Source organism: Vombatus ursinus, unplaced genomic scaffold (assembly GCF_900497805.2).
Source record: "Vombatus ursinus unplaced genomic scaffold, bare-nosed wombat genome assembly UNPS02014168.1, whole genome shotgun sequence".
Taxonomy (NCBI): domain Eukaryota; kingdom Metazoa; phylum Chordata; class Mammalia; order Diprotodontia; family Vombatidae; genus Vombatus; species Vombatus ursinus.
Window position 1 is genome coordinate 2,490,728 of NW_020953946.1, and position 27,605 is coordinate 2,518,332.

The window sequence follows — 27,605 nt, forward strand, 5'->3', positions numbered from 1 at the left end:
AAACTTTTTTTTTTTAATTTTATGAATCAAAATTGTTCATTTACCTCCTTTGAACCTATCTCTTGTTTGGTCATGAATTCTTTCCCCATCTATAGATCTAGCAGGCAATTCCTTCTATGTTCTTCTAATTTGCTTATGTTATTATCCTTTATGTCTAAATCATTTATTGCTTATTTTAGTATATGGTGCATCACTTGTTCTTTTAAAATGATTGAGACTTCCATTTAGTCTTGTGAGTCTTTTTTTTTTTTTTTGACTAGGCAGTGGGGTTAAGTGACTTGCCCAGGGTCATAGAGCTGGTAAGTGTTATGTGTCTGAGGCTGGATTTGAACTCAGGTCCTCCTGAATCCAGGGCCAGTGCTCTATCCACTGTGCCACCTAACAACCCCTCTTGTGAGTCTTTTAAGGAGACTGAAGTTGAACCATTTTGGAGGAAGAGGGATTACTCTTTTAGAAGTGAAATATATTCCTATTGTCTCACTAAAGTGTGGGAATTGTAGCTCCTTTAATGTCAATTACTTTCCTTCCTGAACAAATACTCTATGTTTTGATGCTTATTGGAAGACTCTAAATGTTTACAATGAGTGGAGTCATTAATACTTCTAGGTAGAGTTAAAATGAGCTAGGTTCTAATTTTTTCAGAGACAGAATCTGTATAGAGGAATAAGCCAGAGAGATAGGAGTGATTATTGAGAATTCTCAAGATCGACTTCAGTCTGAGTGTGGAAAGCATAAGGTTTGGCTCTGTTTTCTTACTCCTCCCTCTGTTTCTATACCACCATTATCCCAGTCCTTGCTGCTTGAAATCTCAGTCTTTTTTTATTTCTTCTTCTTCTTCACACCTTCCCCTAAAGCTACTTTGACAAAATCATCCTTTGACAAAACCTTTCTCTTTCATTTCCACTGCTACCATCTAGCTCACACTTTAAAATCTAGTCTCTAAATTGGTCTCCCCAACCCTAGCTGTAGCCCTACTCAATCCATCCTGCATATTACTTGAAGATTATTGCGTTATGCAAAGCGTAAGCATTTAATTGAAATCATCTTCCCAAGACACAAGACACTTTGATCTTGTTATCCTTGCTCAAAAATCTTCAAGGGCGTAAAGAATAAAACTGAAGTCTGGCATTTTTCTTATTGTTAGGCTGAACTATTGTTTAAATCTTGCATAGCTGTTTAACTTTTTACCGATATGTTTTGTTTCCCCTGTTAGACTGTGAGATGCAATTGGGGCAGAGTCCATTTTTTTGTCTCTCTTTGTATTCACAAGGCTTAGCACAATTCTTGGCACATAGTAGGCACTTAATAAATGCTTATTGACTGACTCACTGTCATTCATTCTTTCCTTCCTTCCTTCCATGCTTGCTTCCTTCCTTGCTTCCTTCCTTCCTTCCTTCCTTCCTCTCTCTCTTTACTTCACCTAGCCTAGAAGTTCCACAAGCACTCACAGGCCTACTGTGAGTGCTCTTTGGCATGGATGCCTTGACCTTCTGACTTGAATATGTTCACTCTTCCTTAGAGGGTGAATCCCCAGGGGCTCACGATATCAGTGCCAGATTTAGCGTGGACCCTCAGTCAGCTTTAGCCCACTGTAATTCAGAACTCCAGAGAGTACATGATCCATCAGCCTCAGCTGCCCCAGGAACAGAGATTACAACACCACTCCCAGTCATTTTTCTACTCAATTTAACAAGCATCTATTATACAATAAACCAGTGTGTACCAAAGAAGAATAAATAGCAAAAACAGACTGAGTCAAAGAATATTATTCATAATAACATGACCACTGATCTCAAGGGTCTTCAGCTCTGTAACAACACATCAAAGCAACATTCTTTGATGTTTCGTAATAATGGATGTTGCTGTGAATTTTCCATTGCTATCTGGGTAAACCAGTTATCTTGGTTAGATGAAGGAAAATACACACATAGACTCACAGAATTTTAACCCTAAACGTGAATTCAGAAGTTATTTAATCCAACCTTCATTTTACAGATTAAAACAAACAAAACAAAAACAAAAAACCTCACTAAGTTCAAATAACTAGTTAGTAGTAGAGCCAGAGCTCAAACTCAGGTCTTTTAACTATAAGCTCAGCCTTCCTTCTACTACTCAAGCACTGCCACAGCAGGTCAGACCCATGGCCTGAGCAGTCCATGCTCTGTATATCACAATACAATGAAGGAACATTATCATCAAAAGGGTTATGGTCCTTTTGATGAAAATGGCCTTGCTCATTGGCATGAAGACAACTCCCCATCTCATGGCCACCAACAAAATTTCTCTGCCCTAAATTATCTCCCCCATCTACTTGGGGAATGGGGATAATTCCTTAAAGAGGAGGAGACCCTTTGATTCTATAATTAAAACCTAAAGTGAAAATAGCCCTAGAGGAAGTATTGCATGGACAAATTCATACTAAGGTTAAAAAAAAAAAAGGACTTTTCAAAGGGCAGGTTTTACTAGGGAAAGGGAAACAGAGAACCCGAGGGTACTGGGTGCTTTAAATCAGGTAAGGTAGGCCCAGAGAGCCTATAAATGACTATACATGTCTGTAACAGGAGTTTTGTTTTTCTTTCTTTCTCAATTGAGGGGAAGGTGGAAAGGAGCAAAGGTAGATTTTCATTGATTAAAAAAAATAGAATTAAATTTTTAAAAAATTCACCTGCTTCACAATTTGTCCTATGACTAGGTTTGTACCATGGTAGCTGCATCAAGGATAATGCATGAATCCTAAAGTACTGGCAAGTTGTCTTAATAGTCTATCATAGTTCTGCTATACACTAATTTATCAAAACCATTTTTGAATCTGTTTCTATTTTTTTTTTCAATTACCTCTTAGGGCAGTGAGTTCCATAAATTTATTAGCATCCATGTGAATTATTTGTCCTAAGTGAACCATTTGCAAGCTTTCCTGCCCTTCTCTCCATTCCTACCTTGAAGAACAAGTCCATGTTCACATCATCTGTACCCCCTGGCTTAATAAGAGTATCTTTCCAGGATTACTGAAATAAAAAGGGCCACAAGATCATATCCATACCAATCTTCCCTGATGGTAGGTCATAGTCAAAGGCATGCACAGCATATGTCAGACTATCAATGTGGTAGAATATTTGGTGATCCAGAGACCAGTCCAATCCATTGGAGATGCCTAGCTGGTCCAATTGCTTCACCACAGAGCAATCCGAATAGAGAGTATAGATAGACCCTTGTTGTTTCTCCCATACTCCTGGGCTAGATTCCTCAGCCATTGTACCTACAGGGATCAATCAATCAGTCAACCTTTATTAAGCATTTACTGTGGCTAGATACTAGACACTTGCTAAATCAAAAACAAAAAATAGAGAGACAGTGTGGTATAACGGTTAGTCAGCCAGCCCTGGGTTCAAATTTTGCCTTAGATACTTGCTAGTCTCTAAATGAGAAATGTTTGGACTTGGAATAATATTAAACTAAATAAAAATTGTTTCTGGCAGACTTAGACCTGAAGCTCAGTATACAATATTAATTTTTTTGACACAAATTGCTTCAACTTTCTGAGACTCAGTTTCCTCATCTGTAGAACAGAGATAATAATATTTTCACTACCTATCTCACAGGGTTATTGTGAAGAAAGCAGTGAGACAACTTTAAGAAACAGTATAAATATGAATCATTATTACTATTTCCATCCTTACCAGCCACAAATCTTCCAGCAGGGTCCACTTTGCCATCATTGAACCTGTTGTTTGGTTTATCCTGTTCAAGGTAAGAAACAGTTGTCACTGATTGGTCTTCCCAGCTCAAGAGGCCAAACCGGGTTCCAAGGGCTACAACATAGCCCCCACACTCTCGGAGAGCCACACATCCTACCCGGGCATCTGCAAGAAACACAAAGGAGCAGAGACAGTGGAGAACAAAAATCACTCCGAGTTATGCAGTGCTATGGAAGGGTATCTGTCCAACCCCTGCTCATGATTCTGGGACAAGCAGTCATCCACAGCTCTACTTGAAGATTCCCCATGATTGGAGACCCATTCCATTTTTTGGATAGTTCTCATTGTTTGGAAGTTTTTCCTTACATTGAGTCAAACTTATCTCCCTATAATTTCCTATCCTCCAGAGTCAAGCAGAACAAGTCTGAACCCTTTTCCACATGATAATCCTTAAATACATTTGAATTAAACTTCAAATATTTATATCCTCCCTTCTCTTTTCTCCTTCGTCTTCTCTTCTTCAAGTTAAATATTCCTAGTTCAATCAATCAATCAATCTTTATATTGTGTGGTTCCAAGTCTCCTCATCCTTTTGGTTGCATTTCTCTGGATAACTTCCAACTTGTCAATGTCCCATGCAAAATGTGGTGTCCACAGCTGGGTACAAAGCTCCAGATATGGTCTAACCAGGATAGGATACTATCTAAATACTATGCTTTTGCAACCAGTAGTTTCACACAATGTGAACAGGGCTTCTCTGCTTAATTCCAGCCAACCACATGTGTTTACCCAGGGCTTGGTGCTTAGCGATTACAAAATTCTTGGCTGATATTCACCAATCATGTGTGACTCAGGACTAAAGGGTGCTTTGGGCATGATGAAGCAATCCCCTTGTTAATCACTGAGCCAGAGGAACTGATGATTAGCTGACTATTAAAAGGGAATTGAACCACCTTCATTCATTTCTTTCTTTTCCCTACTACAAAGCATGAGAGTTCTCTTCAATCTTCTTGCTGGAGGGATTAGGACTTGTCACCCTTTCCTACCCACCTATTCCCCTATAGTCACCACTGCTGCATGGCAATGGGAGATAGAACAAGAACACTCAACTAGGTGAACTTGAGCCAGAGCTTCTGTCTGCCGGTTCTACTTTGTTATTCTTTGTTTGATAGTAAATGACCGAATAGTGATTTTGAGATAGTCCAGTCATGTTGAGTTGGAGAGGTTAAATCCAGAGTCCATCAGTCAAAGATGACTGAAGGTAAAAGGAATTTCTTCATTTGACAAGATGACCTCTGACAAGAGGCTGAGCCCAAGCCCTGATCTGCTGTGCCAGAAGACATGGACCTGAAGTTATTTGGACCTTGTAGAGCCTAAATAAAATTTAACAATGCCCATTCAGCAGTTCCACAAAATATTTTATGCTCCAATGTTTAAATCTTAACCTTCCAGCAGAGGTTTAACAGTAGTAAGTATTATTACTTGTTTAAGTTGTTTAAGTATCTATCAATACATGATGAATATAACCATATTACAAATTAATGTAACCTGTTTTATGTCTTATTGTCAATGTGAACTGATGAAAATCTTTCATATATAACATTTCTTTAGTGTATAGGAAATACCTGTCCCATTCCGGATTTATATTGCACATTGTATACTTTTTTACTCCTCACTTTGGGGAGAATTTAGATATGAACCAAGCCTACATTTAAGTAATTTTCCCTTGGGGTGAAAAGAACCTAGCCTTCTTGTTAGAGGCCAGACTCCTCTAGAACTGAGGTTCATCCAATCACCAAGTGACTAGTCCAGAACTGAGAGGGTCCCCTTATGGAGAGAGAAGAGAGAGACGACAGACAGACTATACTGGCCGCACACCGACCTTCTGCCAGCCGTGCGCCAGTACCCACTCCTTCTATAAGGAGTACACTACCAGAGTCTTACCCACACCCGGGTCTTCGGTCCTCAGCCGGATCACCACACAGAGACGAGCCATTGGGAGGTGCCAACACCAGAGCTTTATTCAGAGGCCAACACAGCAAGCCATCATAGCAAGCCCAAGCAGCAAGGCCAGAGCAACAGGGCAGGAGCCAGGAGAGCGCATGTGTGATCTGACCACGCTTGTTCTAAGTACCTACCTAGCCCCTCCTCCCCAGCCCGCTTACTAGCCAATGATTGTAGGGTCAGATACCGGAAGGGGCTGTCTGAGTTTAGCACACCAAGGGGGAGGGAGTGACGTAGGAGGCCAGGACCGGATATAGGAAGGAAGCATCTGGGAATAGCGCATAGACAAGAGTACGTGACCTAGGAAGTCATACTCAGGAGGGGTCTGGGTCAGTGCTGCACAAAGGGACCCAGGAAGTCAGGAAGGTCACAAGAGGCATCTGGGGATGACGTTGCATATAGGGAGGGGACTAAGCAGAGGGAACTCAGTCCTCTGCCGTCCCACTCCCACATGGCACCGCCCCTTGCCTCAGGAGCTCAAGCTCCAACTACTTCCTTGTACCCAGCTTATCTCACAAAGCACTGCCCAATTGCCTCAGGGCTTCTCCGTATCCAGCCCATCCCAGTACACACGACTCTGCCTACCACAGCCCCTGCCTCGACTTCCAAAATACCCAGATCTTACCTTACCCTTGCCACAGCGCCCAACCTAGTAGCTGCCAACATCAGACAGTCCCTCACAGACAGACAGAGACAGAGAGAGACAGAGAGAGAGGATGCAGTACCCTAATCCCTCAGCTCCCAGGTTTATTAATTGTTAGATTCCTATTAATGTAGTCTAATATTAGTTAGTTTTTTCATTTACCATGTCATGATGCAAAATTTTATGGAGTTTTTTTTTAGTGTGAACTGCTTTTGGGCAGGGGCATTTTATTTTTTTAAATGTAAATAGTATTTTATTTTTGCCAATTACATGTAAAGACAATTTTCAGCATTCATTTTTTTTTTAAGCAATTGCAGTTAAGTGACTTGCCCAGGGTCACACAGCTAGTAAGTGTCAAGTGTTTGGTCTGAGGCCGCATTTGAATTCAGGTCCTCCTGACTTCAGGCCAGTGCTCTCTCCACTGCGCCACCTAGTATTCATTTTTTAATAAGATTTTGAGTTCCAATTTTTCTCCCTCTCTCTTTCCCTTCCCTCTTCCCCAAGACAGCAAGCAATCTTATACAGGTTACACATGTACAATTATGTAAAACATATTTCCCACGTGAACTGCTTTTGTATTTATGCTTCCCTGTACTTGTGTATAGCAGAGTCATGTTGCACCAAAAGATTACTTTCTAAATTCAGTACAAAAGGTATATCACATAAGATAGTAATTACCCCAGGAAATCCTTGAAATCACCTATATAAAATAGTTGTTGTTCACTCATGTTCAACTCTTTGTGACCCCTTGGACCAGTGGAGGGGAACCTGCGGCCTTGGGGACACATGTAACCTTCTAGATCCTTGGGTGCAGCCTTTTGACTCAGTCCAAGTTTTACAGAACAAATCCTTTTATTAAGGGGATTTGTTCTGTAAAGTTTGGATTCAGTCAAAGAGCTGCACTTGAGGACATAGAGGGCCACAGGTGGCCTCAAGGCCCGCAGTTCAATAGCCCTGCTTGGGACCATACTGTCCATGGGGTTTTCTTGGCAAAGACACTGGAGTAGTTTGCCATTTCCTTTTCCAGCATATTAAGGCAAATAGAAGTTAATTAACTTGCCCAGGGTTACACAGCTAATAAGTGTCTGAGGCCAAATTTGAACTCGGGTCTTCCTGACTCCAGGCCCCGTGCTTTATCTACTGAGTCATTTAGCTGCCATAAAATATAGTACAGTATCTTTAAATACTTGTGTCTGAGAAGAGGTTCAGGCCTGTTTCAAAGAAGGCAGTTTGTATCAGAAAACAGATGGATCCAAAATGGTTGCTATAGAAAAATTGAAAGTAAGTTTAATTTTTTTTAATAACACCTCATATCAAAACTTTTACTCAAATAGAAGAAAACAAAAAATAGGCAAAGACTTAGTTGACAGGAAAACTGATAATCGTAGGGAAAATACTCTTGAAAAGGATTTATGTAGGTGTGATTACATAAGAGTGTGATCTCACTGTCACATGCCTGTTACTTCTTCCTACTTTATCATGAGACAAGAGAAAGCACCAAAAAGTCAAGAGGAACACGAGGGCCATTCTAGTTCACTAGGAATATTAGAAAGAACAACTGAGGCAGTCTCTCTCATTATCTCTATCAGCTTGACCAAAATGAATATTCATGGTCTGTCGGTATGATGAAGAGGAGATTTAAAATATACACGGGGCATGGGAGATGCTCACAGCATAAAAAGGCCTAGCTGAGACCTGCTGAGGGAACAGCACATTCACCTCTCCCATCTCAACACTCACTCTAAGGCATAAATTAAACTTGACTAAGTTAAATGCATCTATGATTTTATTCCTTCATAGATGACTTTTTTTAAAAGCCCAAGTGTAGGATTTTTTATGTTTATTCCTATCGAATTTTATCTTACTAGCTTCAGCCAACGTTGTGATCTATCATCCAGTGTGTTAGCTATCTTTCCCTGCTTTCATCATCCGCAAATTTGGTGTGCATATCATTGATTCCTTCATTTAAATACATGGTCTTTAAAAATGATTAAACCAAACAAAGCCAGGTATATATGGACTCCCAAACACCAGCCGTCATCCATCTCTTTCACATTATCAGAGCTTTGTCTTCTTCTGTATTAACTCTCAATGAAAAAATATGGATTTGTTCTCTTTTTCAATTTTTCTATCCTCTTTCCTTTTTTTAGATTCTGAACTTAAGAAATAAAATAAGCATTTCCATGACAAAGTGGAATAGAAAAAAAAACAGGATTGCACCTGAAATTGTAGATCCATTATGTACAACTTGCTATCTCTTAAATATACAACAAAGTTATCATGCAGCTTTCTTTTTCCCTTCCCTCCCCCTCACCCTAGAGATGGCTATCATTAGACACAAACGTGTGGAGGGCGAGGGGGCTGGAGGGGGTTGAGGGTGAAAGGTTGAGTTCTTTCTCTGGCTGCAAACATCCTCCTTCACAGGACCTTTTCTGTTAATTTGGGCATTTATAATAGAATGACTTGATCACTCTAAGTAGTTCTTTAGAACAATATTTCTGTTACTGTATACAATGTTCTCTTGGTTCTGCTCATTTTGCTCTTCATTATTTCATGCAGGTCTTTCCATGTTTTTCTAAAATCACCAAGCTCATCATTTCTTATACAAGAATAATATTCCATCACAAACATAAACCACAATTTGTTCAATCATTCCCCAGTTAATGGGCATCCCCACAATTTCTAGTTCTTCACCTTCACACTTCACAAAGAGAGCTGCTATAAATATTTTAGAACATATAGGTTCTTTTCCTTTTCCCTTAATCATCTTGCAAAACAGACCTAAAAGTAGTATTTCTGGGTAAAAGGATATAGCCAGTTCAATAGCACTTTGGATATAATTCCAAATAGCTCTCCAAAATGGTTGGATCAGCTCACAGATCCACCAACAATGAATTAAGGTTCTAATTTTTCCACATCTTTTCCCCTTTTCTATGGAGAAGGAAACTTCTTGCTAATCTTTCAAAATATAAAGATCAGGGGCAGCTAGGTGGTACAGTGGATAGAGCCTTGGAGTCAGGAGGGCCTGAGTTCAAATCCAGTCTCAGACACATAACACTTCCTAGCTGTGTGGCTCTGGGCAAGTCACTTAACCCCAATTGCCTCACAAAAAAAAAATTACAAAATGTAATGACCATCTTCAGGATTCTCTAACCAATGAATTGTTTAATTTCAGTTATGATGAATTTGTTTTGTCTTTGATATCACTCCTTAATACAGCCTTCGTTAAGCTGGTGAGACAAAGTCTCACAACATTAGAGGCAAAAGACATTTTCCAGAAGAAGCTCTGGTCCCTTTCTCCCTACAAATATCAATCAATCATTCAACAAATATTTATCAAGCACTTACTCTATTCCAGGAACTATGCTAGATATAGAGGATTCAAGTACAAAGAATGACAGGATTCCCACTCTCGAGGAGCTTACATTCAAAGTACAGGTTACCCTAAAGGCCAACAAGCAACAACCTGATTGCTTTCTGGTGAAGTCTACCACCAATTTCACCATCAAGACTTGCTAATGCTTTCTTTAGACTCACAAACACCTGCTCCCTTCCTTTCTTCAACAACACAACACCACTGATAATAAAAACTAGCATTTACACAGAGCTTTAAGGTTGCAAAGTGCTTTGCATCTGTTAAATTGCTTGATCTTCACAATAACCTTGTGAGATAGGTATTATTATCTCCATTTCACAGTTGAGGAAACTGAGGCAGACAGAAGTTAAGTGACTTACTCAGAGTCACACAGCTAGTGTCTAAAGCACTAAAGCACTAAAGAACTCAAGTCTCAGACCCTCATGATTTTCTGAAAAGGATCATTCAACCAACAAGTTACCTACTAGGTAGGTACTTTGCCCAATGATAATATAAAAGTAGAAGATAGAGTCCTTCTCAAGAGGCTTACAATCTAGTTGGGAGAGGTGTTGTTGTTGTTGTTGTTACTGTTTGCCCTTCATTCTTGAAGAGGACATTAGGAGAGCGATGTACTGACTTGTAAGTGAATTGGATTTAAGTGAGGCAGAGCTGTACAAAGTCATCAGCTTCACTCTGTCCTCCAGGATCATCGGAGTCTTGTAGGAAGACACAGGTCAAGACCACTGGCAATGGCCCCAGACGTAGTAGGAGACCCTGGCATTTTTAAGCCAAGGTCTTTCCCAGCTCTGTCCAGAACAGAAACAATTGCTATTTACACTCACTCTGAGTCATCAAAACCCAAATAAAGAGCAAGTGAGGCTCGGGCTGGGACATATTATTGGCCAGTCAGTGGGAACCAGATTTGGGTTTAAAAGCATAGTCAAGTAGCTCCATTTTAATCACTATGGGCCTTAACAAAGTCTGGTTTTCAGAGCTATATTTCAAGGAATCATAAATGAAAATTATATGAAACAAAAGAGTTAACTGTTCCAGTTAAAAAAAAAGAATAGAGAACAAAAAAATCTAGCCTCCAAACCCTAAGATACCTTGCAAAATATAAGAGATAAAAAAATTTGTATTTCTTTGGACAGAGTACCCACATGTAAGAGTATGACTCCCACAGAGGGAGAAAAGGGGAGAGGTACTGATAGTAATATGAAAAGAGCAATAAGAGAACAATACACATGTATAATCAGAATACACATATAAAATTAAGTGCTCACATGTACAAAACTTTTTATTGGAGCAATTTTTGTGGTGGCGAAGAATAGAAAATTGAGAGGATGACCATCAATTGGGGAATGGCTGAAAAAGTTATGGTATATGAATGTAATGGAATACTACTGTTCGGTAAGACATGATGAGCAGGCAGACTTCAGAAAAACCTGGAAAGACTTACATGAACTGATGCTGAGTGAAGTGAGCAGAACCAGAAGAACATTGTACACAGTAACAGCCACATTGTGAGATGACTAACTTTGATAGATTTACCTCTTCTCAGCAATACAATGATCTAAGACAATTCCGAAAGACTCTTGATGGAAAATGCTGTCCACATCCAGAGAAAGAACTATGGAGTCTGAATGCAGATCAAAGCATACTATTTTCTGTCTCTCTTTTTTTGTTTTTGTGGTTTTTCCCTTTTGTTCTGATTCTTCTTTCACAACATGACTAATGTGGAAATATGTTTAACGTGAATATACATGTATAGCTTTTATCAGATTGTTTGCTATCTTGGGGGGGGAGTGGAGAGAGGGAGGAAGAAAAAAATTTGAAACTCAAAATCTTATACAAGTGAATGCTAAAAACTAAAAATAAATTTTAAAAAATTAAAAAAATAAAATTAAGTGCTCAGTTGTGTGGCACAGAGTAGATGTGCCCTTGGAGTTTGGAGGACAGCTAGAGGCTTATTTCAAGAGCCATCTTCTGCGTGGGCTTTCCTGATCCTCTCGAGAGTTAGTGCCTTTCTCCCTTGAAGGTCACCTTGTATCTGCTTCATAGGTGTTTTATATATACAATTGTATATGTACATGCTGTTTCCTAGATTAGAATCAATCAATAAAGCAACTAGTATTTATTAAGCATTTGCTGTGTACCAGGCACTGTGCTAGGCTCTGATGACACAAAGACAAAAATGATGCAATCTGCTCTCCAGAAGTTTATATGCTGTGGATTAAACATAAGAATGTAAGCTCCACGTGAAGGGTAGGTATTATTTCACTTTTATTGTTGTATGCCCAGAACATGTGCTAAATCAACACTTACCAATTGCTTTTTTTTTTCCACTTGACTTAACAAACTCAATAGGACTAGAGTGATCAAGGAAGGCTTTGTGCAGGAAATGAGATTTGAGGTGGACCTTGAAGACAGGAGAATTTGAACAGGGAGAGGAAAAGTGACATTTTAGATAAAGAGAACATAAGTGAAGACGGGACAGCAAGATGAATATCATCATTACATAGCTAACATTAAGATGATGCTTTTTTACCTGACTTGTTCCCCTCAATAACCCTAGATAGGTACTCTCATTATGCCCATTTTATAGAAAAGGAAACTGAGATGGAAAGAGGTGTGAAGTATTTCGTTCACGTTAACACGCTTAGCAAGTATCTGAGGTAGAATCTGAACCCAGGTCTTTGGGTTAACTAAAGAAGAAGGTACAAAAGTCAGGGAATAATAGAGAAGTGAGGTTGGCTAGGTCAGATGAGGCCAGGTTATGGAAACTGTTAAAAAAAATTTTTTTAAATCTTGAAACTTGGAAGAATCTGGACTTGATATTATCAGCAACAGCTTTCATTTAGGAAACAGGGAGACACTTTTTTTTGTTTCCCTTTCACTCATGTACTGTATTTGCAGTATGTTCATCTGCTCTAGTAAAGAAATACTTGTAGATTAGCAAATCAAGAAAGCCCCTTTTCTTCATATAGGAAGCTTTTCCAGTGAGAAGCCTCTCCTCCTTACCCAGGGTCACACTCTGTACTTCCTCAGTGATTGGGTTCCATCTGCAAATTTTCTGTGCATTGATATCCACAAAAACAAGGTGACCAGCCTTTTCGTCCCACACAGGACACTCTCCCATCTGGTTCTTTTCCTTCATGACAGTCTCTATCTTAACAGGAGACATTGCCTGAGAAAAAAAAAAGTGAGTAAATGTCAGTAAATACACTGACTAAAAACAGCTGGTGGGGTCTCCCTTACCTTTTGGACAGGCTAGACCTGTCTATTGGAGCCATCTGTTTACAGAACTATCTTTAAAAGAACACACTGAAAATTCTGGGGGGAGAGGGAAGAACTTATTAGACATTATGTCTCAGCATCAAACAATCAATCAGTAACCATTTATTAGGCATCTACTGTGTGCCAGGCATTGTGCTAAGCTCCAGAGATACAAAAAGAGACAAAAGATAGTCCCTGCCCTCAAAGAGCTCACAATCTAATGGGGGAGACAATATTCAAATACATACAAACAAGATATATACATTATGAGACAGAATCAGAAACCTAGAGGTGGAAGGGCCTTTAAGGACCATATAATCCAATTCCCCCCTCCCCTCCCACATATACTTTTTTTTTTTACAGATGTGGAAACTGAGGCCCCAGAAGATTAAGTGAATTGCCAAACATCACACAAGGAGTATCAGAACTGAGATCTGAACCTAGGTCTTCTGACTCCCGACTCAGTGAGCTTTTGACTGTAGCACCCTGCTCTCCAGTTGATGACTGTTTTATAAAATGTCTTAAAGTAGTTTCACTAGCTTTAAAAGTTCAGTGGGGCTTTGATATTCTTAGAAGTGTTTTTTCCATGTAAATTTCATTATCTAATTCTATATTTAAAAAAAAAAAACCTTTAGTATTGTAATTGATGCCAAGTTAGGTATGTAAATTAATTTGTGAAGAATTGTCAATCCAGCCCATCTATGAAAACTACTTTTCCAAATATTTAGGTCTACCTTTATTTCAGGCTTTATATTTTTACAAGAGGTAGCAATCCATAGAAGACAGTACAAACCTTGGATTCAGGAAGACCTGAGTGCAAAACCTTCTCAGACGTGTAGGGGCCATGTGACCCTGGGCTCTGGGCAACTCTCTAAGCCTGTAAATAGCAGTGGAGGTACCAACCTTCATTGCAGAATGTGTTTCCTGTGGTGCAGTGGATAGAGCACCAGGCCCAAAGTATGGAAGACCTGAGTTCAAATTCGGCCTCAGATACTTATTCGATGTGTGACTCTGGGCAAGTCACTTAACCCTGTTTGCCTTAGTTTCCGCCTCTGTAAAATGAGCTGGAGAAGGAAATGGCCAATCACTCCAGTATTTTGACCAAGAAAACCCTAAGATGGGGTCACAAAGAGTCTTATGTGACTGAAGAACAGCAACCACCAGCACCTCTGAAATCATAGTCTAGTCCCTATCCCTATGGCTTTAGAATTGTCTGTATGCTGGTGCTATAGATTGCTTAGTAGATTAGATCACAAATAATCGATGAGTTTTGTTGTTGTGATATAAGTGAGGTTTCACTTTTCATTCCCATCTAACTCTCCAGCCTGCTTTCTTCTCCTGTTCTGCTCTCTCTTTCCACCATGCCCCATGCCCTCTAGAACAAAATTCTCTTTCATCTTATACCCATTCCATTTTCTTGCACTTATGAAAACTCGTTTCCTCCTAGAAGATTCTGTATTCCTGGTTAGTATTGGGTGACCCTTCTCATCCCCACCCTCCCATACACTGGTTGGCCTCCTTCCCCATTTCCCCACTCCTCATTCCTTCTCCTTCAAGGAGTACATTGAAACCTTTTTTTTTTCCTGTAAGGACCCCTGCTTAAAACCAAATCACTCTGGCTGTCATTGATTGGCCAACAATAGTTCTCAGGCCAAGATCCACTTGGTCACTGTATGGGTCCAGAGTGGCTCAGAGTGAATGTATAGGCCCAGACTGGATCAGAGTGAATGTAAATAGCAATTCTTTCTGTTTTGGCCTAGGGGTAGAGTAGACACACTTTTTGCTCATCACTGCCACTTCTGGACCCTTCCTCTGCCCTCATGCACTCAGAACCCTCCCTTCTCTGCAGGAGGCATATCAACCTCTTCACTCTATTCCCTAACTGGGAGACAGCATGGTACAGAGGAAGGAACACCAGCTTTTGAGTTAAAGGACCTGAGGTCAAGTCCCATCTCTGTCACTTATTACCTGTGTGACCTTGGACAAGTCATTGAATGTCCCTGGGCTTCAAGTTCCTTATGAGAAAAATGAGAGGGTTGGATTGGATGGTGTCTGAGGTCCCTTCCAATTCTAAACCTTTGATCACATACAGATTCTTATGGCCTCCTTCCCCATTCCCCACCCCTCATTCCTTCTCCTTCAAGGAGTACATTGAAACCTTTTTTTTTCCTGTAAGGACCCCTGCTTAAAGCCAAATCACTCTGGCTGTCATTGATTGGCCAACAATAGTTCTCAGGCCAAGATCCACTTGGTCATTGTGTGGGCCCAGACTGGCTCAGAGTGAATGTAAATAGCAATTCTTTCTGTTTTGGCCAGAAACCTTAAGCATTTTCCCCTCCCAGATTGATTTTTTTTTTTTTGACTAGGTAAAGAGGCCATCCTCTGCCTTATGTCTTACCTAGCCTTAATCACTGAATATGCCTCAGTCAAACTGAGACCTGGGAAAGACCTTAGCTTTAAAAGGCCAAGGTCTCCCACTGCATCTGGGGCCATCTCCAGTCATCCTAATCTGTATCTTGCTACTGGACCCAAATGACTCCAGAGGAGAAAGTGAAGTAGGTGACTTTGCATAGCCCTGTCTCAATTAAATCCAATTTATTTGCATGTCATGGCATCACCTCCCTGATGTCATGGTCCTCTTCGAGAACAACAACAACTTTGACTTACAGTGTTCCTCTCCTTCCTAAACCCCTTCCCTCAGACGTGGTGACTATAATATTTACAATGATGTCCCTTCAAACATCCTGGCCCAACTCATTAAAATCCTCTGTTCTCATGACCTTAATTTCACTTTCCCTCAAGCCATTATATCAGAATGCTTATAATCTTTATTACCCTATCACCCAAAGTAGTCAGCATCTATGGTCGAAAATTCCCTTTTTAAAGTACACTCTCCTGTCCCTCTATCTCTCCTTGTATCTCAGTGTTCCTGAATCTGTTTTTTAAATTTTAAATTTCATTTTTCAATTTTCAAGCATTAATTTTCCCTCCCACCTTCCCCCACCTCACAAATAAAAGAAGGAGGAAGAAAGAAGGAAGAAGAGAAGGAGGGAAGGAGGGAAGGAGGGGGGACTGAGGGAGGGGAAGGAAGAAAAGAAGGAAGGGAGAGAGAGAGACAGAGAAAAGAAAACCTCTGTATTACAAAAGCATAGTTAAGCAAAACATATTCCCACATTGGTCATACTCAGAAATGAATTTCTTATTCCGCATATTAGACCATTATTTCTCTGTCATGAGGCAGGTTGCACTCTTTATGAGCCCTCTAGACTGAACCATGTTGATTAGAGTTAAGCCTTTCAAAATTGTTCATTTTCATAATATTGATGGAATAGTACAAATCGTTCTTTTAATTCTGCTTACTTCACTGCATCGGTGCAAACAAGTGTTCCCAGTTTTTCTAAAACCTTTTCTTTCTTCATTTCTTAGAGCACAATCACACTCCATTACGTGAATACACCATTATTTGTTCAGCCATTCCCCAAATGATGGGCACCTCCTTAGTTTTCATTTTTTGCCACCACAACAAGAGCTGATATAAATATTTTTGTACATAAAGGACCTTTTCCTCTTTGATCTCTTTTGGCAACAGACCTAGCAGAGGAATAGCTGGGTAAAAGAGCATGCACTCTTCAGTAATTTTTCTGTGCATCGTCCCAAATTGCTTCCCAGAACTGTTGGACCTAATCACAGCTCTACCAACAGTATGTGTCTGTTTCCCCAACCCACTCCAACATTTGTCATTTTCACCTGTCTGATGGATGTGAGGCGGAAACTCAGAATTGCTTTAATTTGCATTTTTCTAATTATTAATGATTTAGACCTTTTTTTTCCACATGGCTATAGATAGCCTGGGTTTTTCTCTTGAGAATTGCATTAGACAATTTATCAGCTGTGGAATGGCTTTTTAAAAAATATTTGTATTAGTTCCTCATATATCTTGGAAACGAAACCTCTTCTTTAAACTATTACAATGACCTTTTGATTAGTCTCCTTTCCCTAAGTCTGTCCCCACTCCAATCAATTCTATACATAACTGTTAAAGTGATTTTCCTCAAATTCAGTTTCAACTACGTCACTTGCTGTTCAGTCATTTTTCAGTCGTGTCTGACTCTTTGTGATTCCATTTGGGGTTCTCTTGTCAAAGATTTTTGTCAAAGTGGTTTGCCATTTCCTTCTCCAGCTCATTTTGCAGATGAGGAAAGTGAGGCAAACAGGGCTAAGTGACTTGCCTAGGGTCACACAGCTAGTAAGTGTCTGAGGCCAGATTTGAACTCAGGAAGATGATTCTTCTTGACTCCAGGCCCAGCGCTCTATCCACTACCCTCAGCTATGACACTTTCAATAAACTTATGTTTCCTTATTGCCTCTAGGTTGAAATATATACTCCTGCTTGACTTTTAAAACTTTTTATAACCTGGCCCCAACCTAATTTTCCAGTCTCATTATACATTACTCTCCCTTCCTACATTCTGATCTTGTTTGGTAATTAAGTGGTGCAGTAGATAGAGCGCTGGACCTGGAGTCAGGAAGACCTGAGCTCAAATTTGGCCTCAGACACTTAATAACTGAGCTTCCTTGGGAAAGTCATCAAACCTCTCTTTGCCTCAATTCCCTCAACTATAAAATGAGGATAATAATTGCACATATCTTGCAGGGTTTTTGTGAGGATCAAATAAGATATTTGCAGGGCCTGCACGTAGTAGGCACTATATACACGCTTATTCCTTTCCCTTCACCATAATACAAAGTTTTAGTAATGTTTTTGTTCATGTTTCAAAAATAAGGTATTTTAAGGTTATGCTTAAATTCATTTGCATTATACTTTGCCAAGAGAGATAAATCTGTACTACAAGTGGTTCAATCATTCAAAAGCATCAATTTAAGATTAAACAAATAAAATTGATACAATAGTGAAGAGTTCTTGCCTCTAAAATGTGGCTTCCACATTCTTTGGGAGACACAGTTTTACATTCAAGAAATGGCATATGACCTTAGACAAGTCACATAATATCTCTGAACCTCAGTTTCCTTATCTGTAAAATGAAAAGGTTGGACTGGACGATCAGTAAGTTCTTTGTCATGTCTAACATTCTAACAATTTTATGATTCTCAGTTGGGCCTAAAGATATTTGATATCAATAATATATATTTGATGGATAGCTTTTGTTTTTATATCACCATCATTTCCAAATATATTCCCTCATCCAAATAGCCATCCCTTGTAACAAAGGATAAAAAAGAAAGAGAAAAAAGGTAAATGCAGCAAAATTAGCTGCAAAATTATATATCCACGGAATCTGGCAGGCTATGCAACATTACATATCCACAGTCCTCCACTTCTGCTAAGAAAGGAGGCAGATGTATTTTCTCATCTCTTTGAGGCCAAGATTTATCACCATAATTAATGTTCAGTTTTATTCTTAAAGATATTCTTAATTGTGTGCTTTCCAAAGAGTTAATTAATCTTCTTTCTGTGTTCTTTTTCTAGTGGACTCCTAAGTAACCCAATTTAACAAGTTAAACTACAAAGCTGTTGCTATGATAGCATATAAGATGCTTCCAATGTTTGTGTAAAAATGGAAAAAGAAAAAAAAATACCACCTCCCTGTAGAATGGTATTTTTTTAACTGCATTTCTCAAAAAACAATTCCCTAGCTTCATGAGATTTTTATTTGAAGCATAATGCTCTTACAAGGAATATTTAATAAATATTTGTTGAATTGAATCCCCATTTTCAAAACTGACTCTCTCAGACAGAAAATAACTTGGCCATAATCAAACAGCTAAGGACCTCAGCACCCAGACTTGAACACATCTGCTTATCGTGAGTCTGGCATTTTTTCCACAATGCCCTATGCCTCTTAGAATCAAAATAACAAAACAATCAAGGCTTGAGGCCATTCCAATGCTCTTCTGGTATTAAAGGCAGGCTGTGTGGTGATAATGAACAAGGACCTATATAAAGTAAGGTCAACTAAAGAGTAGATGTCAAAGCCTTTTAAAAAAAAACCAACACAACAGTTTCTAGCAGGTTAATACCAAACAGCACATGATAAAGCCACTCAAAGAAAGAAGTGTTGATGAGTTAGCTAAGCTGCCCACAGAGTGTACCTAAAGAAGCAGACGTCTTGGGAGCTGGGAGGGTGGCCCCTGCTGTACGCATAAAACTATCCAGAAAAAAAAAAGAGAGAAAAGATAGTGCCTTCTGTTCTTGTTAAGCTGGTGGCTCAGCTATTGCTATGAACTTGGCAATAAAGGAATAAATCACTGGAAAGGAAACTGTGCCCAGGTTATTTATGTAGCACAGCCTGAAGGAATGAAAGCCCTCATTCAGCATTCTCTTCCTTATAGATGTGGCTTGGCATATGGGTAAACAGACCTGACTGTTACCAAGAGAAGCCCAGGTCTTTACTATACAAAGATAAACAAGGGTATTGGAAAAGAAAATTAAGAATGAGACATGTTGTTGTGAAAGAAAAGTAATGGGATCAGCTCTAATACTCCAGGTAATCAAATGTACTGTACTTTTGCAAAACCTGTGTGCATGCTCTCTCAGATGGTGGACTTCATAAGCCTGCCAACAGAGAGAACATTGGGGGATTCCACTCAAGAGCTATGTCAGTAGGACACAAGCTCTCCTAGGTTCCATTCATCTGGAAATGCCCAGTAAAGGACTGTCATTTGAAGGGTTGTGAGCTCCAACATAGGGCAGCTAGGTGGTGCAGTGGATAAAGCACTGGGCTTGGAATTAGAAAGATTCATCTTCATGAGTTCAAACATGGCCTCAGATACTTACTAACTGGGCAAATCACCTAACCCTGTTTGCCTCAGTTTTCTCATCTGCAAAATGAGCTGGAGAAGGAAATGGCAAACCACTCCAGTATCTCTGCCAAGAAAACCCTAAATGAGGTCATGAAGAGTTGGATACAACTGAAATAACACAACAACAACAATATCCAACATGAAGACTTTCTTGATCCCTCCCAACTGCCTAGAAGTTTCTTAGTATTTATGTTGTATAAACTATGCATATATTTGTGAGTATACTCTATGTGGTATTTCCTTCAATAGAACAGAAACCCCTGAGGGCAAGGACTGGGTTGTTTTTTTTTTTGGAGGGTCTTTGAATCTCCATTGTTTAACACATGGTAGTGAAAGAAATGATTATTTCTCTATATCAATAACCAGTTACCATAGGGAGATCCAGGATTTTTTTCCCCTTTCTATTTCCTCATTTTCTTCTAGGTCAAATCAGCCCCTGAAAAATAGGCTGATAATGAGATTGGATTTTAACATTCTTCTCAATCTTGTTCAGACCCCACCTAACTGGAGAGGATTAGTTCTAATTAGAGTAAAAAGAATTTAATTTAATTTTAATTTAATTTAATCTAGGTGAATTCTGGTCCATTATTTTCTACTCAGGCTTTGAGGGGGTGGTGTAGATCCTTTTGTCTAGATTGCCCAAGACTTGGGGGTCTGGGAGTAAAAGTGACATAATCAAAGTCGAGTCCCCCAGCCCCTCATTAGAATAGGCCCACCTCTCATTATCATATTCATTCTCTCATTAAATGTTAAGCAATGAGAGTTGATTGCCACCTGTTGGGAACACCCACTTTTCCATGTAAGCATTTAGAGGCCACTACGATCCATCTTTCATTTGAGAGATGGCAAATGACCATACTTCTATTAATTATTTGCTAGCCATAATTAATAAAATGATTGATTACCCAGAAATTATGTCTCTTGAACTTTTTATATGTCACAGTTGGTACCTAATAAATCCTTGTTGATTGATTGACTGAAGACTGGCTGATCAAGTTCAGAGAAGCTGAGAGGTTAGCCACTATGTAATGACTTTTTTTGGCCACAGAAACTTATGAAATGACTAAGGTAGAGAGGGGCAGTGATCTGTCTGTCTGATGAAACTGCAGATCTTTCCATGATATAAAATATGCGTTGCGTATTCTAGGAACTCCCACACTGTTTATCATGGATTCAAGATGGATTTTTCTTATTCTGGATTCTACCTCCATATTTTACATATATGTTGATTACATATTGTTGATTACATATATGATGATTCACCTAGGCAGCTAGGTGGCACAGTGTTTTGTTCTGTTTTTTTTTTTTTTCCTGGCTGGATCAGGAATCAGGAAGACCTGAGTTCAAATCTAGCCTCAGACACACACTAGTTGTGTGACCTTGGGAAAGTCAGTTTCATCACTGCCTGCCTCAGTTTCCTCATTTGTAAAATGGGGATAACAATCATACCTACCTCTCAGAGTAAGGAGAAAAAGAAATATTTGCAAACCTTAAAGTGCTGTATAAATGCTAACGATTGTTATTATTTACCTGGGAAGGGATATGGTAAAGCCTTCTACTTCCAGCCCTCCTTCCTATGACATTCATCACTGGTGCTTCCCTGATGCAACCAAGTCTAAGGGATTCATCTGGAACCATGAAGGCCTTCTTCCCTTTCTTCCTGCACCATTCACCAATGCCCTGCTCTTGTGGCTACCAAACCTGCCAAATCACCTGGAATATGGTCATTAAGCATCATACCTGCATTATAGTTCTCTATCTATTTGCAACTTAATCCCCCTCATACTACAGTCTCTTCCCCTCACCCCCCACGATTAAAAATACCTATCTCATAGGCTGGTAGATCCAGTGCTAGAAGAAAACTTAGAAGCCATCAGGTACAACTCTCTCATTCCACAGACTAGAAAACTGAAGCCCAAATGATTTGCCCAGGGTCACACTGGCAGTAAATGGAAGAGCTGAAATTCAAACCGAGGTACTCTAACTCCAAATCTCATTCTCTTTCCACCTTTTGTTGTTAGGGTTATGTCTTGATTAGCCAGTGAATTGGATTTAAGTGAGGCAGAGCTCCAAAGTCTTTAGCTTCACTCTTTCCTCCAGAGTCATTGAAATCCAGTGGCAACACAAAGTCAAGACAACTGGTGATGGCCCAGGATGCAATGGCTGTCCTTGGCCTTTCTAAATTAAAGTCTTTCCCAGGCTTCAGTTTGTCTGAGGCAACACCCATTCAATGACTAAGGGCTAGGTAAGAATTAAAACAAAAGATGGCTGAATTTACCAACACAAAATATTATTCTGGGAAGGGAAGACTTTCTATTCTGGCCAGAACAGAAAACAATTGTTATTTAGACTTATTCTATGCCATTAAAACCTAAACAACAAGTCATAGAGGCTTGGGATCGGGGCTATTATTGGCCACCTAACCAGTGCCTCTAATCCTTATGATTTAACATTCCTGCCTGTCCAGGCAAAAATTCCTCTCCTCTGTGATTTATACTTATCTTCATCCTTGTCCAGCTTAACTCTACCCCTCCTCTTACCTCTTCCATGGTGGCCTCTCAGGTCCTCATTCAATCATTAGCAAACTTCCTTTCATCCTCCATCTCTTCCTCTTACACTCATTCCATCTCTTGGCACTAAACAAAACCTGATCTTCTGTTGGAGACACCAAGTTCCTTGCCATCCACTCCACTGATCGAGCAAGGAGAAGTTGTCATACTCCTTCCTCTTCACTGATTTTCTCAGACCCTTGCTCTGCTATCATCACCCCACAATCTGTTGCAGTCTTTGTCATTTCTTGAATTCCAGAACACGTTCCTATTTTCTCCAATCATTTTAGCAACAGAAGCACAGTTTTCTTTTCTACCCTAACCCTTGCTACCATCCTCTGTGGTTTCAATACTCATCATGATGACGATCCTAACACTCAAGGGTAAGGAGGTCTCTGTATCACTTCGCCAGATAAATACTAAGATCTCCATAAATGCTTGTTGACTGAATAAGAGCCTCCTCTTCTAAGGTTACCTTCCTTCTCCTTTGGATATATCATGTCTATTATCTATTTATTCACATGATGTCTCTGTCATTAGTATGTAAGTTCCTTGAAACTAGGATCTTTTGCCCATTGTCACCACTATTATTCGATACTGTACTAGAAATGTTAGCTACAGCAATAAGAGAAGAAAAAGAAATTGAAGGAATTAGGATAGACAATGTGGAAACAAAACTATCATTTTTTGCAGATGAAAGATGATATACTTAGAGAATCGTAGAGAACCAACTAAAAAACTAGTTGAAATAATTAACAACTTTAGCAAAGTTGAGGGATATAAAATAAATCCACAGAAATCATCAGCATTTCAATATATTATCCAGAAAAGTCCAGCAGCAAGAGATAGAAAAATTTCTTTTAAAATAACTGCAAGCAATATAAAATACTTGGGAGTCTACTTGCCAAGACAAACCCAGGAACTATATGAACTCAATTACAAAACTTTTCACAAAAATAAGGTCAGATCTAAACAACTGGAAAAATATTAATTGCTCATGGGTAGGCTGAGCCAATATAATAGAGATGACAACTCTACCTAAATTAATCTACTTATTCAATGCCATACCACACCAATCAAACTACTGAAAAATTATTTTATAGAACTAGAAAAAAACCATAACAAAATTCATCTGGAAGAACAAAAAGGTCAAGAATATCAAAAGAATTAATGAAAACAAATGTGAAGGAAGGTGGCTTAGCCATACCAGATCTCAAACTGTATTATTAAGCAGTAATCATCAAAACTATCTGCTACTGGCTGAGAAATAGAGTGGTGGATCAGTGTAAGAGATGAGGTGCAGCTCAGATTCTTAAAATCTAGCCACATGCTCAGGTTCTTAAAATCTAGCCAATAACTCACTAATGTTCACACTCCTTAAGAGTCTGCCCAATATGATGGATGTTCTAATAAATCTTGTCTTTCACTGAAAGAAGGTTTGGGTAGAATTCTTTGGGGCAGGACCTGTGTGTTGTGATTTTGGGGTCCCAGCACCCTAAATCCCTAAACCTCAACATTTTAGTGGCCCATGCGGGGAAACTGCCTAACCCAAGTTCTTCTCCAGCCAAGACTGGAAGGTATGTAAGCCTCCCTCCACCCTCACTCCTTTCTTGCTTTGCAGTTGGGGTCACTCTCCAAGCACCAAGGCTTGGAGGTGCTTTTCAGGCAGATAGTTACTAGGCTGCCTCAAACTCAGCCTGACGCTCTCAGGCTCTGGGTCCACTGGTTGGTTTCAGGCCATAGACCTGGGTATACCTTCCACAGCATAGAGGACAAGGACGGATGCCCTATCTGGAAGCGTATGCCCAATTCTGTCAATTCTCTAGATGCTAGGGAATTGGGGAAAACTGCAATTGCTTTTTGATTCCCTGAGGCTTACTTACTCTTTTCCCTCTACACCCCTGAATCCTCCTTCATGGAGGTTACAGAGAAAAGTTAGAATAGCTAAAAATATCTTGGCAGATTCTGGAGGTTTTGTGATTGATCATTAAGGAGCTCTGAAACTCCTTACAATCCTGGTCACTCCGTTCTCCCACTCCCTTCCCTTGAGTCATTAAACCCTCTCATAGGAGAAGAGAGTTTCACCCTTTCCCCCTCACCTTTGATTTCACCCTCCCACCCTTGGGGAAAGGAAGGAGGAGAGAGGGGCAGCAGCTACAGCGTGGGTCCCCCTAGCAATGGCCTTGGGCTCTAGGGCAACCTTTGCCTGGAAGCATCACCCAGGTTCAGCACATCCTGCTCAAGGTAAAGAAGCTGGCCTCTGAACTTGGGTAAGCATGCTCTTTTAAAGTTATAGTTTTAACTGTTAATGATGAGATGTTGATTCTCTGTGAATAGTAGTTTAGAAATGAATTGAACAAAATTGAAGTCACCTGATTGATAATGGGTTTGTTTCAAGTTTCAAATTAGTGAACTTTTTGTATCAGTCATGTCAAGCAACTTTTCATAATTTGGATAACACTAAAATAATTTGGCTATTATTGGTTATTGTTTTAATGTGTAAACTAGCCAAAAAGCTTGTTTGGGTTATGGCTTATTTGCAAGTGTATAGAAATCTCTAATAATTGGCTTTTTACACCAGGACAAATTTAAGTTTGAGATGTAAATCCTGGAAAAGTTTTTCCTAAGCTGTGGTTAGTGAAACTTGCTGTTTGAGGTAAAAGCTCATACGATTTTATTTTGAGTTGTCTGATGGATCATAATCCATTGATAATCAATAATACACTATCTGAGAGAAATGCCACAAGCTACTCAGAGAATGTGATACTGGTGGGAAGTCAGCATTGGGAAAAGCTTGAAAGGACAATTTTAACCTCAGTCTAAGATAGGATCCTCCTGGCTCAGTTTCCCCATTATATTCCTTTGAAAGGGAATGTTACCCACCTGGCTATTCCTGAGTCTCGCTATGAGATGGATTTGATACTGCATGGTTGGAAAACTGAATTATCTGAATCCAAACAGAGCTAAGGATGTTTTATCCTCTCATATTTGGGCCCTAAATCTAGTCCCTGCTTTATATCTGGACCCTGCAGTCTTTTCTGTCAGATTATGTCTTCCAGACTACAGGCCATTCACTTACAGTTGATAGCAAACAGCAGGTACCAGCCAATGTCCCTCTCATTGTTCATGGATGCAGCCTGAGCTCAGTTCCAGTCAACCTCCTCTTTGGGACCCCCTAGAGGCAGGGACAGCTCTGCGTCCCTTGACAGCAGGAAGCAGTTTCAGAAACCAAGACCTTCACCCCTTACCCCAAAATAATTTGAGTCCCATTTGTTTGAGGGGGGATAAATGATGCAGTTTAGGGGTTCAGGGGTGCTGGGATCCCAAAATCACAAAACGCAGGTCTTGCCAGAAAGAATTCAACCCAAGCCTTCTTTCAGCCAAAGACAAGGTTTATTAGAACATCCATCATATTGGGCAGATTCTTAAGGAGTCTGAACATGGGTAAGCAGTGGCTAGATTATAAAAAGCTGACCAGTGGCTAGATTATAAGAATCTAAGCATCTTAATAGAGACAGGATGGACCTTACATACAGAAAGACTGTGATAGAGAGCTAGGAGTGGCCAAGTAGTTTGGGGTGATGGGAGGAAGAACCTAAGGAGATCTGGATGGGAGTGGCTAGTAAGCTGGGGTGAACAGAACTCCTGCGACCTGGATCGCATGGCCAAGGGAGAATGGAGCCAAGCTAGGATTAAGGGTGGGAAATGGCAGGGGCTATAGGAAGGTAAGACAATGAAGGGGAGATTGGGTGTAGCCATAATGCCAGGAGGTAATAGAATTATCAAGGGTGGGAAATGGAGCCTAGGTGAACCAAGGGTGGGAAATGGCCAGGGGCCATAGGGAGGCAAGACAATGGAGGGGAGATTGGGTGTGCCAGTTGATGGGACTATAGCTTCCAGAGATTTGGCCATGTGGCAAAGTCCAGGGTTTTTCCTTTCTGGGGCCCAGATTCCAACCCCATCATGATGAGGATGGGATCTAAACCCCAAAAAAGGAAAAACCCTGGACTTTCCCACATGGCCAAATCTCTGGAGTTCGCCTGAGGCTATAATTCCATAAATTGGCCTTTCATTGTGGCTACACCCAGTCTCCCAATTCTGTTACCCTTAACCTGGCCTAGCCCTCCATTGTCTTACCTCCCTATGGCCCCAGGCCACTTCCCACCCTTAATCCTATCTAGGCTCCATTCTCGCTTGGCCAAGTGGTCCAGGTCCCTGGAATTCTATTACCTCATAGACTACTTGGTCACTCATAGATCCCTCCCATAGTCTTTTTGTATATAAGGTCCATTTTGCTCCATTAAAATGCTCAGATTCTTATAATCTGGTCAATAGCTCACTAATGGCTAGACTCCTTAAGAGTCTGATGGATGTTCTAATAAACCTTGCCTTTGGCTGAAAAAAAAAAAAGAGAGAGATGAGGTGCACAAGGCTCAGTAGTAAATGACCATACTGATCTAGTATTTGATAAGCCCAAAGACTCCAGTTTTTGGGACAAGAACTCACTATCTGACAAAAACTGCTGGGAAAACTGGAAAAGAATATGGCAGAAACTAGGTATACACAGACCAACAACTTACACCATACACCAAGATAAGGTCAAAATGGTGAGTGATTTAAACATAAAGGGTGGTACCTGAAGCAAATGGAGAGAGCAAGGAATAATTTACCTGTCAGATCTATGGAGAAGGGAAGAATTTATGACCAAATAGGAGACTGAGCATTACTAAATATAAAATGGACAATTTTGATTATATTAAATTTAAAACTTTTTGCTCAAACAAAACCAAATGCAACCAAGATTAGAAGGAAAGCAGAAAGCTGGGAAACAATTTTTACTGTCAGGGTCTCTGATAAAGACCTCATTTCTCAGATATATGGAGAACTGTTTCAAATTTGTAAGAATACAAGTCATTCCCCAATTGATATATTTGGCAAAGTTGAAGGATATAAAATAAACCCACATAAATCATTAGCATTTCATTCATTCATAAGTAGTCAAAGGATATAAACAGGCAGTTTTCAGATGAAGAAATCAAAGCTATCTATAGTCATATTGAACTGGACGCCCGAGAGAAATCAGAGCATCACACCCAATTGACTTTAATTGAGAGCGCGTTTATTTGAGCCGGCCGGCGACGGACCCCAGGCGTGCATCCCAGGGGCCGTCCCACCGAGGGTTTAATCTGAGATATTTATACTGTCCGGTTACAAAACAGGGTCCGGTGGGGTGCCGGGAAGGGAACAGGGTCCGGTGGGGT

At 40.0% G+C, this 27,605-nt stretch overlaps 1 protein-coding gene across 5 annotated transcripts in view; it reads right to left on the bottom strand.

The window, feature by feature from the left end:
- LOC114041175 (regucalcin-like) overlaps nt 1-27,605 on the bottom strand; it is a 60,389-nt gene that overhangs the window by 25,805 nt on the left and 6,979 nt on the right. For 2 of the 5 annotated variants that reach the window (XM_027859480.1, XM_027859482.1), the window contains exons 1-4: nt 27,309-27,348; nt 12,719-12,884; nt 3,678-3,860; nt 3,041-3,256 (exon numbers count right to left, since the gene is read on the bottom strand). In XM_027859480.1, coding sequence (XP_027715281.1) covers nt 3,041-3,256; nt 3,678-3,860; nt 12,719-12,884; nt 27,309-27,332 — 589 coding nt within the window. In that variant the 5' untranslated portion in view covers nt 27,333-27,348. Of the gene's footprint in view, nt 1-3,040; nt 3,257-3,677; nt 3,861-12,718; nt 12,885-22,335; nt 22,512-27,308; nt 27,349-27,605 lie in introns of those variants that run through there. The other 3 variants (XM_027859481.1, XM_027859483.1, XM_027859484.1) reach the window with 3 other exon arrangements.